A 17,607-nucleotide genomic window follows, 5' to 3' on the forward strand; every position below is an offset into this window, starting at 1 on the left:
AGGCGTGAGCCACCGCACCTGGTCTAGACCCTTGACCTTGAGGGAGGTGTGCCATGATGGCCTCCCCATGAGCTGGGCCCCAGCTTGGGAGGGGGTGAAGATTTTGGGCTCTGAAGGCCACTGTGTGGTTTCAGACCTGGGTCAGCCTCTTGTCTGCTGTGTGACCAGGGCTGGGGTACTTGCTGCCTTCGAGGGTTGGTTTGTCTGTCTTTAAAATACATATACTAGGCTGGGCGCAGTAGTTCATGCCAGTAATCTCAGCCCTTTTGGAAGCCAAGGCAGACGGATCATCTGAAGTCAAGGAGTTTGAGACCAGCCTGGCCAACATGGTGAAACCCCGTCTCTACTAAAAATACAAAAATCAGCCAGGTGTGGTGGCACACACCCATAGTCCCAGCTGCTCAAGAGACTGAGATACAAGAATCACTTGAACCCAGGAGGTAGAAGTTGCAGTGAGCTGTGATCACACCACTGCACTCCAGCCTGGGCAAGAGAGGGAGACCTTGTCTCAAATAAACAAACAAAAAATAAATAAATAAATAAATAAAATGCACAAAATAACAGTAGGACCTACTTGTGGGCCTGGTGAGGGAATTCACTAGGAACTTCCCCATAACCAATTTTGCACGGTGCTGGGCACACAGCCCCCAGTGTGAGGGGGCTGGGCTTCCTACCTGCTTCTGAGCCCCGCTGAGCCCCGTGTCTGCTCTCCACACGGGGACACTGTCCATTTGGCCTGTTTCCTTTCCCTTTCTTGTTCCTCTTCCATTTGAAACTCTTCCTCGCTCTCCTTGCAGGGAGTATCTGTGTGTGCAGCAGGCTGAGCTGGACCACCTGTCTGGACGCCACAAGGACACCAGGAGGAATTCCAGGCTGGTGAGACCCCTCCCTGCCTGCTTCCCACCCAGATAGCCTCGGCCAGGAGTAAAAGATGAACCTACGTTCCCCCTAGCCTATGTCACGGTGTGACTCTGTCTCAGAACTAGAGGTTTACGGAATAGCCTCTTTATGTTGTGCTGAGTTAACTTCACTTTGGCACATAGAGCAGTTCACACGTTTTAGGCCCACGTCACACTCTCTCTCAGTTCTAGAAGTAACGCTAAGGTGGGCAGAGTATAGAGGTGCATTTCTTTTAGGTCGTCCTACTTTATAGACCTTGGCCATCAGGTGACCTGGACTTGAGATGGCTTCTGTAATGCCAGGAAAGTGGGTCAGGTGTCACATCTCGGGTATGTCACAGTGGCCCCTGCCGCTGTCCTTGATGAAGCCCGCGTGTTCCTTCAGTGTGCAGCTGACAGGCAGCGTTTCCTGCCATCATCAGGGGAGCGTCTTTTTTTTTTTTTTTTTTTGAGACAGGATTTCCCTTTGTTGCCCAGGCTGGAGTCCAGTGTCACAATCCCGGCTCACTGCAACCTCCACCTCCTGGGCTCCAGCGTTCCTTTTACCTCAGCCTCCCAAGTAACTGAGACTACAGGCGTGCACCACCATGCCCAGCTAATTTTTAACATTTTTTTTAGATACGGGGTCTCATCATGTTGCCTAGGCTGGTCTTGAACTCCTGGGCTCCAGCAGTCCTCCCGTGTCCAGCCAAGGCAGTGTCTTTGAGGCTGGCCCTGGGCCCTGTGTTGCTCAAGGCTCACCTGCTCTGGTTTTTGCCTTTCTCTTAGCAGAGACAGACTTAGCAACACACATACACACACACACACACACACACACACACACACACACTCACAAATAGCATACCTCATTAAAAAATTTTTTTTTTTTTGAGACGGAGTCTCACTCTGTTGCCCAGGCTGGAGTGCAGTGGCACAGTATCAGCTCACTGTAACCTCTGCCTCCCAGGTTCAAGCAATTCTCCTGCCTCAGCCTCCTGAGTAGCTGGGATTACAGGCACCCACCACCACACCCAGCTGTTTTTTCACATTTTTAGTAGAGACAAGGTTTCACCACATTGGTCAGGCTGGTCTCAAACTCCTGACCTCAGGTGATTTGCCTGCCTCGGCCTCCCAAAGTGCTGGGATTACAGGCATGAGCCACTGTGCCGGCCTCCCCTTTTGGTTTTTCAGACAAATCACAAATTTGTTTAGGTATAAGTATATCCCATGGAATCTCTGGGACATACTTATGTGAAAATAATTGTTCCTTGTTTATTGGAAATTTTAATTTTAATTAGGTGTCCTGTATTTTATCTGGTGACATGGCTAGGATCCCACTGCTCAGGGACTTCATCCTTCCAGTGGGAGGATCTTCCTTTTATCTGGGAAGTCTCCACTGCTGCCTTGCAAAAACCCCACATGTCCTTAATGAATTAGATTTGGAAACAAAAGCAAGGAGGCCTTGCTGCTGTGGGATTCTCCTCCCAGCCAGTGTTTCCCAGAATCCCTCCTCCAAAGCGCCAACATGCAGAGCAGGCCACCAGCTTGACTGAGGGACTGGGAAATCGAGGAGGGGAGATGAGTTTTTCTACTAAAATAGCATCCAGCGGCTCAGCGCAGTGGCTCACGCCTGTAATCTTTGGGAGGCCAAGGCAGGTGGATCACTTGAGATCAGGAGTTTGAAGCCAGCCTGGCCAACATGATGAAATCCCATCTGTACTAAAAATACAAAAATTAGCCAGGCATGGTGGTGGGCAGCTATAGTCGCAGCTACTCGGGAGGCTGAGGCAGGAGAATAGCTTGAACCCAGGAGGCGGAGGATGCAGTGAGGTGAGATCACACCACTGCACACCAGCCTGGATGATAGAGCCAGACTCTGTTTCAATGAATGAATGAATGAATGAAATAAGCCAACAAGCAGCTTTCTCTGTATCCTGGCTCCAGCAGAGAGGGCCTTGGAGTGGGCAGGGTGGGAGAGGTAAGGGCCCAGCCTCATGCGTGTGCCAGGCAGGGACTTGGGGAGGGAAAGGTCTGCCAAGCTTAGCATGCTTCACCCTTGGTGGACAGTTGGGCGGGTGACCAGCAGCAGATGGTGGGAGGAGGTGCTGCCAAGATCTCATCCAGCTCCAGCACCTGCCCCTCTTCTCACACGGGTGCAGCAAGTCTCACCCCGTGGACTTCCTTTCCCATTCTTTCTGTTCTAGAAGTAACTCTAAAGTAGGCAAGAGTATAAATACATGTATGTTTTAGCTGCTCCCATGTCATAGATGGGCACACTGAGGCCGGGGCACAGTGACCGCACTGGAGCCACATAGCAAGATGCCTATGTTGGGTCCTGCTCCTGTGACACTGCTGGTTCTCATTTAAAACAGATACTGGTTTTCGAGACGTTGCTGGGTAGTCACTCTTCTTTTCAAAGGCTTGGGATCTTTCCTCTTTTTATTTTTTTTTTTTTTTTTTTTTTTCCGGAATGGAGTCTCGCTCTGTCACCCAGCCTAGAGTGCAGTGTCAAGATCTCCGTTCACTGCAACCTCTGTCTCCCAGGCTCAAGTGATTCTCCTGCCTCAGCCTCCCGAGTAGCTAGGATTACGGGCACACACAATCATGCCAGGATAATTTTTGTATTTTTTATTTAGTAGAAAGGGGGTTTCACCGTGTGGGACAGACTGGTCTCGAACTCCTGACCTCAGGTGATCCACTCACCTCGGCCTCCCAAAATGTTAGGATTATAGGCATGAGCCACTGCGCCAGTCCTATTTCTTTATTTCTTAAATGAAGTTTTAATTCTTAATTTTAAAAAGATTTTATTTATTTATTTATTCATACATTCATTCATTCATTTATTCTTAAAGAGATAAGGTCTTACTCTGTCACCCAGGCTGAAGTGCAGTGGTACAATCATAGCTCTCCATCACCTTGAACTCCTGGGCTCAAGCAATCCTCCTACCTCAGCCTCTCGAGTAGCTGGGACTACAGGTGTGTGCCACCATGCCCAGCTAATTTTTACATTTTTTGTAGAGATGGGGTATTGCTATGTTGCCCAGCCTGGTCTTGAACTCCTGGGCTCAAGTGATCCTCCTGCCTTGGCCTCCCAAAGTGCTAGGATTACAGGTGTGAGCCACTTTACCTGGCTTAAATGGAATTTTTATTTCTTTATCGTATACGTACAATTTCACATAAATACATACATGGGACTTTTTGGGGTTGAATCCTTCTTTCTCTCTTGATTGATGCCCTCCTCCATTCGATCTTCTGTGTCCCACCCTGTTTAACCCTTGAGAACAATTTTGTATTGATCTTTCCATATTTTTCTCTCTGGTCACATAATCATGTAAATGTGTTTAGCAGTTGTGAGTTAATAATTGTCTTACAAAAATGAAATGTCAATTTACATACTCTCCTACAGCTTACTTTTTCTTCCTGGTGGATCTCCAACCTCATGGTAACCCCTCCAGGTTCAGACATAGTGACTGTAATCTCCACTGGCAATTAACAGCCAGTGAAAATTAGAGTCACTATATTTTAAAATTAGAGCCACTTAAAAAACAAGAGTTTTTTAAACATTTGTTTAAAAAAAAGTTTCTTGGCCACACTTGTTCATGTACATATTGTCTGTGGCTGCTTTCCCGCTATGATGGCAGAGTTGCTTAGTTAGGACAGAACTTTGACCCTGATGAACTTAATCCCACAGGCAGGTACAGCACTTCACATGCCTTAGGCCCACTTCACATTCTCTTTCTTGGTTCTAGAAGTAACTCTAAGGTAGGCAAAGATGTGTATGTTTTAGATGGTCCTACTTTTTTTTTTTTTTTTGAGATTGAGTCTCGCTCTGTCGCCCAGGCTGGAGTACAGTGGCGCGATCTTGGATCACTGCAACCTCCACCTCTGAGGTTCAAGTGATTCTCCTGCCTCAAGTCTGGCAAGTAGCTGGGATTACAGGCATGCACCACCATGCCCAGCTAGTTTTTATATTTTTAGTAGAGATAGGGTTTCGCTATGTTGGCCAGGCTGGTCTCGAACGCCTGACCTCAAGTGATCTGACCACCTCAGCCTCCCAAAGTGCTGGGATTACAGGCGCGAGTCACTGCGCCTGGCCAGGATGGTTCTAATTTATAGATCTTGGCATGGGGCGCCCTGGCCTGCCAAACCTGACATATTTACTATCTGGCCCTTTATAAACCTATGGAAAGGTTTGCCTGCCCTGATGATATATTATTTGTCATGGTCGCACCCTGGTCTCTGGAATAGATAGACTTAGGAATTCACCATTAAGGCTTGAACTTCTGTGCCATGTGCCCCTCCCGCTTCCATCCCCCTCACATTCTTTTGGTCATGGCTGAGGCCATCCCTTCAATCCCAATGGTTCCCATTTTGTCAAGGGCCTTCTGTGTCCTTTTTTCTCCCTATGAGGCAGGCGCTTCTCCTACCCTGCTTTACATAGCAGGAAATGGAGGCCCAGAGAGGTTGAATGACTTGCCTGGGACACACAGCTGGGAAATAGAAGAGCCAGACCTAGAACTGCCTCATCCAACGTGCATGTGTTTAATCAGTGCTGTCCTTGGCATGGACAGCAGCCTGCCATTGGCAGAGGAAGGAGTGGGGGTGGCTGTAGACATGGCTTTCTGTCCTCTGACTCTGAGCTCAGGCAATGCCAGCATAAAGCTCATAGGCCTTGGAGGAACATGTGGGACTCTAACAGCTTCTTCCGCCTTCCTTTCCTCCCCCACAGGCTTTCTATTACGACCTGGACAAGGTGAGTCTGCATATGGTGAGTGAGGTGGGCTGGGCCCTGCTGGATGAGAATGACTGTGCCTCATTGCATCCTCCTGGCTGCCCGATGGGCAGAATACCTGGGTTTCCTCCCCATTTTAGGAATGGGAAGGCTGAGGCTCTGCGATGAGCCTTCCTCAGGGATGGTGAGGGCCCGGCCCAGCACTAAACCCCATTCTCTGAGTTAGGATCTGCAGGAGGGTGGCAGGGGCAAGCAGGGCCGGCGGGTGGCCCGGGCGACTTTGCAAACATTTTCCCTTTTTCCGGGAGAAGCAAACGCGCTGTGTGGAAAGGCACATTCGGAAGATGGAGTTTCACATCAGCAAGGTCAGCCGGCTCGTGGGTGTTGCAGGGTGGGGCAGGGCAGTGCCAGCTTGCTGGGCCTCAGCTAGGTTAGCAGGAGCTGGGGAGGTGCCCTCGGAGCAGGGGTCAGGGCCTTGGGGTATGGGGCAGCTGCAGGAGGCTAAGGATAAGCAGGGGCCTTGGGACAGCTGAGGGACAGCAGGGGCTCAGCCCTGAGGTGGGAGTCGGGGGGCTCAGCCCCGAGGTGGGACTCTCTGAGGACAGCGTGGGCTCTTTCTTCAGTTTATGCGGAAAGACCTCATGCTCAGTCTTAGATGGCTGGGAAGGTTGAACCCTCCCAGCCCATTGTACAGATGGAAAAGCAGAGGTCCAGAGAGGAACATGGGTTGGCCCAAGGTCGCACAGCAGATCCTTAAGCTTTAGAGTCTGCAGTTTCATGATCTTGCTTTACTCCCCGCACTGCCCAGTGGGTGGCAGGCTATCACAAACTCACCTCCCGTTTCACTGTTGAAAAACCAGGCAGAGGAGGAGAAGGGACAGATTCCCTTGTCCCTTTCACTCATTTTTGCTGTGCACACTGTGTGCCAGTTGCTGCCAATAGCTGGGTATGCAGCAGGCGAGGCAGGAGTGGTGGGCGAGGCAGGGTGGCGGGTGAGGCAGGGGAGGCGGGTGAGGCAGGAGAGGCAGGTGAAGCAGGGGTGGCAGGAGAGGCGAGTGAGGCAGGGGTGGCAGGTGAGGCAGGGGTGGCAGGAGAGGCGAGTGAGGCAGGGGTGGCAGGTGAGGCGGGTGAAGCAGGTGAGGCAGGTGAGGCGGGTGAAGCAGGGGTGGCAGGTGAGAGGTGAGGCGGGTGAAGCAGGTGAAGCAGGTGAGGCAGGTGAAGCAGGTGAGGCAGGTGAAGCAGGTGAGGCGGGTGAGGCAGGTGAGGCGGGTGAAGCAGGGGTGGCGGGGCAGGTGAGGCGGGTGAAGCAGGTGAGGCGGGTGAGGCGGGTGAAGCAGGGGTGGCGGGTGAGGTGGGGGTGAGGGGTGGCGGGTGAGGCAGGGGAGGCGGGTGAGGCAGGGGAGGCGGGTGAGGCGGGTGAGGCAGGGGTGGCGGGTGAGGCAGGGGAGGTGGGTGAGGCAGGAGTGGCGGGTGAGGCAGGGGAGGCAGGGGTGGCAGGTGAGGCAGGGGAGGCGGGTGAAGCAGGGGTGGCAGGGGTGGCGGGTGAGGCGGGGTGGTGGGTGAGGCAGGGGTGGCAGGGGTGGCGGGTGAGGTGGGTGAGGCAGATGTGGTCCCTGCCTATGGGGGTTCACGTCCTACTGGGGCCAGGGGTGAGTGCTTTGAATGGGACTGGACAGGTAGTGACTGCCGCCATAGGCTGGGCTAGCGGGGTACTTAGCTCAGGGAGGGCCTCTCCCAGAGGGGAGAAGTCGACAGGCAGGTGTGGGGCCACCCCTCCGCGTGGGCAGCGCCACCAGCCCGTGTGCCCACCACAGGTGGACGAGCTGTACGAGGACTACTGCATCCAGTGCCGCCTGCGCGACGGTGCCTCCAGCATGCAGCGGGCCTTCGCCAGGTGCCCCCCGAGCCGCGCGGCCCGAGAGAGCCTGCAGGAGCTGGGCCGCAGCCTGCACGAGTGCGCCGAGGTGGGCCGGGCCAAGCTGGGCTGGGCAGCAGGGGCAGTGTGGAGCTGGGTCGGGCAGTGGGGACACCGAGAGCTGGGCCTCTGTCTGCCTGCAGGGATGGTTAGAGGCCCCTGTGGCCTAGCCCCAGGCAGCCTCCTGAGCCAACTCCGGGGCTTTGCAGGACATGTGGCTCATCGAGGGGGCCCTGGAGGTTCACCTGGGCGAGTTCCACATCCGGATGAAAGGTAACAGGGCTGAGAGGGGTTGGGCGGAGGCCTTTCTGGAGGCCCTGAGACTTCTGCTGAGGAGCGCGGGAATTGGCTAGAATCCCAGGGGTCTGAACCCAGCCCTGGCTTTTGCATCCATGTGACATGTGACCTCTGGCAAGTCCCACCCCTCTCTGAGCCTGGTGTGAGGGCCCAGCACCCTCCTGCCCATTATCCATCGTGATGGTTTTCCCCTCCCCCATCCTCACCCCACTGAAACTGAAAACCTATACTCGGGGGACCCCCAGCGAGGACATGTGGTCCCAAGTCAGGGACAGTGGAAGGCAGAGGGGAGACTGGCCATGTCTGTGTTCCAGGCTTGGTGGGCTACGCACGCCTCTGTCCCGGAGACCACTATGAGGTACGGCCACCCTCCAGGGTCAATCCTCAGGGCTCCCCGCCAGGTCTTTGGGGGATGGGAGCTGCTGGGAACCAGGGTTGCAGGTGGGGCTCTGTCTGGCAGGGAGGGCCCTGGGCGGGCAGCAACGGGACACCCACCTGGGCTGACGCGGCCCCTCTCGGGCTGGTTCACAGGTGCTCATGCGTCTGGGCCGCCAGCGCTGGAAGCTCAAGGGTCGGATCGAGTCAGATGACAGTCAGACCTGGGATGAAGAGGAGAAGACCTTCGTCCCCACGCTGCATGAGAACCTGGACATCAAGGTGGGGATGAGGCCTGGGGGCGGGGCTGGGGTGCCTGGGTGCTCAGCTCAGACACCACCCTCCAGCCCCCACCCCTAGGTGATGGAACTGCGGGGCCTGGGCTCGCTGGCTGTGGGCGCAGTGACGTGTGACATCGCCGACTTCTTCACGACACGGCCACAGGTCATCGTGGTGGACATCACAGAGCTGGGTACCATCAAGTTGCAGCTGGAGGTGCAGTGGAAGTGAGTCCCGCCCAGCCTGGGGACAGCGGAGGCCTGGCCGGCTGCCCCTGGTGGCCTGACCACACGCTGGCCCTGGGTTCCTGCACCAGCCTCCACCGAGGGTGTCCCCGCCCTCACGGGTCCTCATCTGTCCCTCACTCCTGCCAAGGCCTGGACCTTCTCTGCAGCCCCTTCCTGCCTTTCTGGTTTTGCTTCCATTCTTGCTTCTGAACCCAACTATTAAAGCCTCAGGGAAGTTTGCGGGGGACACTTTCCAGGGCCTTCAGGCTTGGCTCCTTGGAGGAGGCTCACCTCTCCAGGGAGGCCCTCCTTGCTGCTCCCACCCCCTCATTCCTGGCCGACCCTGGCTGCCCCTCAGGCCCAGGGCTGAGCAGTCACCTGCGTCCCCTTCTCAGCTGCAGACCCATGAAGCCCATGTCCGTGAGATCATCCCCTGGAGCCCATGAGCGTGCCCATGAGCGTGCCCGTCAGCGTGGTGGGCTCCAGAGCTCTTTGTTCTAAGGAAGCTTTGCATTTCCAAGGCGTTCCCTTCCTCCTCCTTGGCACAGGGGCAGCAGGAGGGAGGGCTGAGGAGCCTCCTCTGCTCTGTGCTTGCTCTGGCCAGTCGGGGCTGGTCTCTCTCCTCTCTGCCTAGGGTGGGTGTCTGAGCTGGGGGTCACAGAGCTGCTGCCCTCTTCCCCCGTGAACTGGGTGAATTCTGGTGAGCGACCACCTGCACCCTCAGGGTCCTCACCTCTCTGGTAGGGCTGAGAATACCTCTTGCCCAGGGGCCCCTGAAGTGTACAGGGTGGTGGGCAGCTCAATGCCATCCAAGCCTAGGACCCAGGGCGCCTGCGGGTCTGCAGATACCCCAGGCAGAGAAGCGGGCACTTGCAGAGCCTCTGAGCTGTAGGACTTCTGGTCAGGCCAGGCCCAGGTGCCACGAGCCAGGCCTTTGTGCAGATAATTATGAGCAAGTTTCTTCGAGGCAGGAGGGTCTACGGGGACCTACCTGCTCCGAGTGCAGGGCTGGACACAGGACAGGCTGAGCATCACTCACCTCTGTGCTCCCATGCGCTCACCTGGCTTCCCAGCCTTCCCTGTGCATGTTCCACATGGAGGTTCTTCTGTAAGGGCGCCCCTTTTACAGACAAGGGGTCTGAACTGAGTGTCCCCTGCTCATTGGCTGAGCTTCTCAAAGGGGCCTCTAATTGGGGGTGTCCAGTTGTTATTGGTGGAGGGTCTTGATAATGAATTGTCCAGGTCCTTGGCGTTTTGAACAAAGACTTGAACAAAATGCAGAAAAGAAGCAGAGGAATGAAATGCAGGAATGAAGCAGCAGGGCTTTATTAAAGCAAGAAAGCAGGTTGGGCACGGTGGCTCACGCCTGTAATCCCAGCACTTTGGGAGGCCTAGGTGGGCAGATCACCCAAGGTCAGGAGTTTGAGACCAGCCTGGCCAACAAGGCGAAAGCCCGTCTCTACTAAAAACACAAAAATTAGCCAGGCGTGGTGGTGCGGGCCTGTAGTTTCAGCTACTTGAGAGGCTGAGGCAGGAGAACTGCTTGCACCTGGGAGGCAGAGGCTGCAGTGAGCCAAGATGGCACCACTGCACTCCAGCCTGGGCAATAGAGCAAGACTGTCTCAGAGGGAAAAAAAAAGAAAAAAGGCAAGAAAGCACTCTGCAGGGTGGGAGTGGGCCCAAGCATGTGGCTCAAGGGCCTGGTTACAAAGTTTCTGGGCTTTAAGTACCCCGTTTGAGGTTCCTATGGGCTGCCCCTTGTCTGGATAAAGGATCTGGTCTGTGGTTAGAGGCTGAGGTGGATGGCACCCTACGCAGATAGAGGGACGGCCCTTGTTTTGCCAGTAGCCCATCCAAGGCACCCTCCCTTTCCATGTGGGCCGTGTGGAGGTGGGAGGGCTGTAGGGACTTTGATCCTTCAGTGTGGGGAGACGGGATTTTTCCTTTTGGGTTAGCTTTAGGAAGATTGCATTAATTGGCAATTCTCTGTCCCTTCAGACCTTGGTGTCTTTCCTTGATTTAGCATACATTGGCCTGAGGTTTCTGCCTCCAGATCCTGCTCTCCTGCTCCTAGTCATTGTCCCTCACCATCTGGCTCAGGGCCCTCAGGGTGGTCAGAGGCTGAGAAATTTTTTTTTTTTTTTTTTTTTTTTTTTTTTTTGAGACAGAGTCGCGCTCTGTCGCCCAGGCTGGAGTGCAATGGCGTGATCTCGGCACTACAACATCTGCCTCCCAGATTTAGGCAATTCCCCAGCCTCAGCCTCTCAAGTAGCTGGGATCACAGCTGCCCGCCACCATGCCCAGCTAATTTTTTTGTATTTTTAGGAGAGATGGGGTTTCGCCATGTTGGCCAGACTGGTCTCAAACTCCTGACCTCAGGTGATCCACCCGCCTTGGCCTCCCAAAGTGCTGGATGACAGGCATGAGCCAGTGCGCCCGGCCTTGAGAAACATTTCTAAAGGGGTCGAGGCCATGTAACTTGGAGTTCCTAGGCTGCACCTGTGACCATGCGCAAGGCCCTGGCCTTGGAGACCCAGGCCTCCATTTCCTGTTTTTTTTTGAGATAGAATCTCGCTCTGTTGCCCAGACTGGAGAGCAGTGGCATAATCTCGGCTCACTGCAGCCTCCACCTCCCAGGCTCAAGTGCTTCTCCCACCTCTGCCTCCTGAGTAGCTGGGACTACAAGCGTGCATCGGTCACCACGTTAGCCCAGCTCATGTATTCATTTTTTGTAGAGATGGGGGTTTTGCCAGGTTACCTAGGCTGGTCTCGAACTCCTGAGCTCAAGTGATCTGGCTGCCTTGGCTTCCCAAAGTGTTGGGATTACAGGTGTGAGCCACCGCACCCGGCCCATTTCCTCTTAAATCCGTTAAGTACAGTGATGTCTGAAGAGTAGCCAAAGCCTTTAGTGATCTTTAAGGCTTTGGAGTCAGAGAAATCTCTGTGAATTCAGTTCCATCTCGCGTGGTTGGTTGTGACACTGCCCTAAGCAAGTCACCTATCTCTCAGAGCCTTCCTTTCCTCCCCTGTAAATAATTTTCCAGGCCACAGAGGGCTGCCACTGGGGGTGGAAATAAGGATTTGTGTAAAGTGTTTAGCAGAGGCCGGGCTCAGTGGCTCACGGCCTATAGCCCCAGCACTTTGGGAGGCTGAGGCAGGCGGATTGCTTGAGCCCAGGAGTTCGAGACCAGCCTGGGCAACATGGTGAGACCCTGTCTTTACAAAAAATAAAAATTAATTTAAAAATTAGTCCGGCATGGTGGTACATGCCTGTGGTCATAGCTACACAGGAGGCTGAGGCAGGAGGAGCACTTGAACCCAGGAGTTCAAGGATGCAGTGAGCTGTGATGGCACCACTGCACTCTAGCCTGGGCATTAGAGCAAGACCCTGTCTCAAAAAAACAGTTTAGAGCAGAGTTCCTTGCACACCATCCATGCTATTATATTGTAAGATGAAGACCATCTACCTGTGTAACCTGGGCCGTCTGGGCCTGAGATGGCCTCTGGGCACTGATGGCATCCTGGCCTTCTGTTCTCTCCTCCAGCCCGTTTGATACTGAGAGCTTCCTGGTGTCACCCAGCCCCATAGGCAAGTTTTCTATGGGCAGCAGGAAGGGCTCCTTGTACAACTGGACACCCCCGAGCACCCCCAGCTTCCGGGAGAGATACTACCTGGTGAGTGGGCCTTCCCTGGGGCAGGGCTGCTGTGGTCACCCTGGGATGGGGGCAGCACGTGGGGGCTGGGCTAAGCAGTCTGGCCCTCCCAGACATGGCAAGCCTCAGGCTCAGCCTCCGTTTGGGGTGATCCTGGGTGTTCTCTTGTGCGCTTTCTTCCTCTGCTGCTAGCCTCCATCCCAGCCTGGGTTCTGGGCTTGGCTGGTTCTTCAGAACATCTGCAATGGGCTCTCTGGATGGTTCTACCACCCCAGCCATGGCCTTGGCCTTAATATATACGTTTCTAGTAATATTACTTGACAGAGTGCCTAGTAAAACATCTCTTTCCTGTGATCTCCATGAATCAGGGTCCCCTCCTTAATGCCAACTCCTGTAATCAGTTTCTTCCATATTCTTCCAGAGATAGCAATCCATCTACTAGCAAGTGTATGCACCTCTTTTTTTTTTTTTTTTTTTTTGAGAGGAAGTTTCACTCTTGTTGCCCAGGCTGGAGTGCAGTCGTATAATCTCAGCTCACTGCGATATCTGCCTCCTGGGTTCAAGAGATTTTCCTGCCTCAGCCTCCTGAGTAGCTGGGATTATAGGCACATACCACCACATCTGGCCAATTTTTGTATATTTTTAGTAGAGATGGGGTTTTACCATCTTAGCATCTTAGCCAGGCTGGTCTCGAACTCCTGATGTCAGGTGATCCACCCACCTCAGCCTCCCAAAGTGCTGGGATTACAGGCATGAGCCACCATGCCCAGCCCTCTCTGGACTTCAATTTCTGTATCAGAGAAGTGAGAATAACAGCACTGCCCTTATGGGATTGTTGTGAGAGTTAACTGAGTTAATGAACACCAACCATTATCATTGGTTCAGCTGATGAGAGGTAAGCATTCGTGTCCATGTACCCAGATTCACACTGTGGCACTGTATTCACCATCCGTGTGGCCTGAGGACCTCTCTGAGGTTAGGGCAGTGCCACCCCCATGGGGTGTGGTGAGGGTAATGCGAAGGCCCTGGAGAAGGGCCGGCAACCTCAGAATGCTTAATGACAGCTGCTGCTGTTTCTATGGTGTGTATATTGGGCCATTCATTCATTCATTCACTTCATTCATTCAAAACTAGGCTGGGTGCAGTGGCTCATGCCTGTAATCCCAGTACTTTGAGAGGCTGAGGCAAGTGGATCACCTGAGGTCAGGAGTTTGAGACCAGCCAGGCCAACATGGTGAAACCCCATCTCTACTAAAAATACAAAAATTAGCCAGGCGTGGTGAGGTGCCACTGTAATCCCAGCTACTCAGTAGACTGAGGCAGGAGAATTGCTTGAGTCCGGGAGACAGAGGTTGCAGTGAGCTGAGATAGTGCCACTGCACTCCAGCCTGGGCAACAGAGTGAGACTATTTCAAAACAAAAAAATGAAATTATATGCTAGGCTCTGCTCCAGGCCAGGCAAAGACTGTGCCCTCAGGGAGCTGAAATTCTACAGGGGAAATAGATGATACCAAAATCCGACAAGTGCACAGTCAGCCCAGGGGCGTAAGGACTGTGAGAGACAGCAGGAAGGGAAGGGGCCCACTGGGGCCAGGTGGAAGTTGCCACTTAAAAAAGGCTGTCCAGGGCAGGGTTCTCAGGAGAGGTGACACCTAAGTAAGGTCCTGAGGAGGCGAGGGCACAAGCCGTGAAGGCACATGGGGAAGAGTGGCCAGAGCACAGTCAGTGCAAAGGTTCTGAGGCAGGCACAGGGGTCCCAGCCCACGGGGCATGAACAACAGTCAGGAGGCTGCTGGGAGTGAGTTGGAGGCGGGATGGGGGATAAGTGCAGAGAGGGGACAGGGTCTTGTCTGCACCTCTGGGATGCTGGTCGCCTGGGCAGGCCTCAGTCATCCTGAGAACACGGGCATGCGGAGCAGGTGTCTGTCAGGGGAAGCCCCTCTGGGGGACTTGCTGTGGTCCCTGGGGTGGCTGGTGAGGCCACTCCGGTGTCCCCTCTCCAGTCTGTCCTACAGCAGCCAACACAGGCCTTGCTACTCGGTGGCCCAAGAGCCACCTCCATCCTCAGCTACCTGTCTGACAGCGACCTCCGGGGTCCCAGCCTAAGAAGCCAGAGTCAGGAGCTACCTGAGATGGACTCCTTCAGCTCTGAGGACCCCCGAGACACGGAGACCAGCACGTCAGCGTCCACCTCAGATGCGGGCTTCCTGCCCTTGGCCGTCGGCCCCCACGCCTCCATTGAAGAGGAGGCCCGGGAGGAGCCCCTTTCCCCAGGTCTCCTGCCAGAGATGGCCCACCTCTCGGGAGGCCCATGTGCAGAGCAGCCCGGCTGGAGGAACCTAGGAGTGGAGAGCCCCAGCCTGCCACAGGGCTCCCTGTTCCACAGTGGCACAGCCCCGAGTAGCCAGAAAGGCCACGAGGAAGGGGCAACCGGGGACAGAGAGGAGGGGCCTGGCGTGGCCCTCGAGGGGCCTCTGCAGGAGGTCCTGGAGTTGCTGAGGCCCACGGACTCCACCCAGCCCCAGCTCCGGGAGCTGGAGTACCAGGTCCTAGGTTTCCGGGACCGGCTGAAGGTATGCCCACCCCGCCCTGGGCGGCAGCCCTGCTTTGCTGATGGCATGATGACTGGGAGTGGGCTCTGGGGCCACACAGCCTGGGCCGGCATCCTGGCCTCATCCCTGCGTGACCTGGGTAGGCCATGTCTCTGTGGGCCTTGGTTTCCTCATCCGGCAAGTGGGGATAACAACAGCCCTCATGGGGCTCAGGAAGATTCTAAGAGTTCACAGTAACAGCTCAGCACATCCAGCCAGAACCTGGCCCGTCTCGCACCTTCTGACCTGGGTGGGTGGGGCTGTGGCTCGTGGCTACAAACCCAAACTTGGAGTGTTGTCAGGGTCAGAGCTGGCTCCGTGGAAGGCCCCACACAGTTCCGCTTGCCTCATCCACGCACCCCGCACCGAACCTTCCCCTCCACAGGGCTCATACCCCAGGGCATTCTCAGTTCACAGGAGGGCTTAGGTGGCAGGTGGCTTTCAGAGGCGCTGACCTGGGCAAATTATTATATTCCCCTCTTGTGTTTACACAAATTTGAATGTACATAAAATGTATACCACTAGTACCTATTAATACATCTATTAACTTAAAGACATCCTTCCCTGGACACCCTCTTTTATTTTTTATGTATTTATTTTTTGAGATGGAGTCTCGCTCTGTTGCCCAGGTTGGAGTGTAGTGGTGCAATCTTGGCTCACTGCAACCTCTTCCTCCCAGGTTCAAGCGATTCTCCTGCCTCAGCCTCCCAAGTAGCATGGATTACAGGTGCATACCACCATGCCTGGCTAATTTGTGTATTTTTAGTAGAGATGGGGTTTCGCCATGTTGGCCAGGCTGGTCTCAAACTCCTGACCTTAAGTGATCCCCCTGCCTCAGCCTCCCACAGTGCCAGGATTACAGGCATGAGCCACTGCACCCGGCCTGGACACCTTCTTTTAAATGGCAACTCCCACCGGGCCCTGGCAAGCCCATCCCTTCCTGCTCTGTTCCCGCGGTCCTTATGCCCTCAGACTGGCTGTGTACTTCTCTGATTTTGCTGTTTTCTGTTTTCCCCTCTTTTGTGTAAGACACACTTTGGCACTGAAATAGTTAACAGCTCTCTTCAAACACATTTTATCGCTACCCACACCTCCAACAGGACAAACCAGCCCAGGAGAAACAAGTTTCATTTCTCACTTTACATCCATAACTTTAAAAATATGTTCCGTTTACCATTGCTATGGTTGTTAAAAAGGACCTGCCTAAAATTTCCAGAAAAAAATTTAAGAAATAATGTCACCTTTTTTGGTATTTTATGTTTTTCGTTTTTCTTGAGACAGGGTCTCACTGTGTTGCCCAGGCTGGAGTACAGTGGTGCAATCTTGGCTCACCGCAACCTCTGCCTCCTGGGATCACACAATCCTCCACCCTCGGCCTCCTGAGTAGCTGAGGCTACAGGCACACATCACCATGCCTGGCTAATTTTGTTTATTTTTTGTAGAGACAGGGTCTCACTTTGTTGCCCAGGCTGGTCTCAAACTCCTGGACTCACACAAGTCTCCCGCCTCAGCCTCCCGAAGTATTGGGATTACAGGCTTGAGCCACCGTGCCTGTACCTTTTTTGTACTTTTTATTATTATTATTTTTTTTTTTTTGAGACGGAGTCTCGCTCTGTCACCCAGGCTGGAGTACAGTGGCCGGATCTCAGCTCACTGCAAGCTCCGCCTCCCGGGTTCACCCATTCTCCTGCCTCAGCCTCCCGAGTAGCTGGGACTACAGGCGCCCGCCACCTCACCTGGCTAGTTTTTTGTATTTTTTAGTAGAGACGGGGTTTCACCGTGTTAGCCAGGATGGTCTGGATCTCCTGACCTCATGATCCGCCCGTCTCGGCCTCCCAAAGTGCTAGGATTACAGGCTTGAGCCACTGTGCCCGGCCTCTTTTTTGTATTTGAGTCAGCATGCACATTTGTCACATACTTGTATTATGAAAAATTACACCCAATTTACATAAAAATGTTAATGCCGCAATAATGTAATCATTTTAAACATCTTTGAGGAACTTTTCTTTTTTTGGCAAACGAAATCAGAACAATGCAAATTGATTACAGACCGTGGTTTTTAGTTTGACTTTCTGGAGAGAAATTACACACACACACATTTATGCAAATCTATGTGTATATGAATACATGTATGATGCTGGGCGCGGTGGCTCACGTCTGTAATCCCAGCACTTTGAAAGGCCAAGGCAGGTGGATTGCTTGAGGCTAGGAGTTCAAGAGCAGCCTGGCCAACATGGCAAAACCCCATTTCTACTAAAAAGACAAAAAAATTAGCCGAGCGTGGTAGGGTGTGCCTGTAGTCCCAGCTACTTGGGAGGCTGAGGCAAGAGAATCACTTGAACCTGGGAGGCGGAGGCTACAGTGAGCCAAGATCGCACCAATGCACTCCAGCCTGGGCAACAGAGCAAGACTCTCTCTCAAAAAAAAAATCATGTGAGTGCATACATACACACACACACATACACGATTTATCCTCATTCTTCGTGGATTCTGTATTTTGAAATTCATCTACTTGCTGAAATTTATTTCTAACCCCCAAGTCAGTACTCGAGGCGATTCCAAGTGGTTTTTGGGGCTGGGCAGAGTGATAGAAAATCCGAGCTGCTTGAAGCGCACATTCCCAGCTGAGGTCAAGTGAGGCAACGCTTTGCCTTCCTGT

At 53.8% G+C, this 17,607-nt stretch overlaps 1 protein-coding gene across 7 annotated transcripts in view; it reads left to right on the forward strand.

Moving 5' to 3' along the window:
- RIPOR3 (RIPOR family member 3) overlaps positions 1-17,607 on the forward strand; it is a 105,264-nt gene that overhangs the window by 74,352 nt on the left and 13,305 nt on the right. For 6 of the 7 annotated variants that reach the window (XM_050807441.1, XM_050807440.1, XM_050807438.1 and 3 more), the window contains 10 exons: positions 798-876; positions 5,608-5,631; positions 5,922-5,975; positions 7,425-7,574; positions 7,735-7,798; positions 8,137-8,180; positions 8,354-8,479; positions 8,558-8,703; positions 12,249-12,378; positions 14,361-14,930. In XM_050807441.1, the coding sequence (XP_050663398.1) occupies positions 798-876; positions 5,608-5,631; positions 5,922-5,975; positions 7,425-7,574; positions 7,735-7,798; positions 8,137-8,180; positions 8,354-8,479; positions 8,558-8,703; positions 12,249-12,378; positions 14,361-14,930 (1,387 nt within the window). The remainder of the gene's footprint in view (positions 1-797; positions 877-5,607; positions 5,632-5,921; positions 5,976-7,424; positions 7,575-7,734; positions 7,799-8,136; positions 8,181-8,353; positions 8,480-8,557; positions 8,704-12,248; positions 12,379-14,360; positions 14,931-17,607) is intronic. The other variant, XM_050807439.1, reaches the window with a different exon arrangement.

The sequence above is a fragment of the Macaca thibetana genome, chromosome 10 (genome assembly GCF_024542745.1).
Source record: "Macaca thibetana thibetana isolate TM-01 chromosome 10, ASM2454274v1, whole genome shotgun sequence".
Taxonomy (NCBI): domain Eukaryota; kingdom Metazoa; phylum Chordata; class Mammalia; order Primates; family Cercopithecidae; genus Macaca; species Macaca thibetana.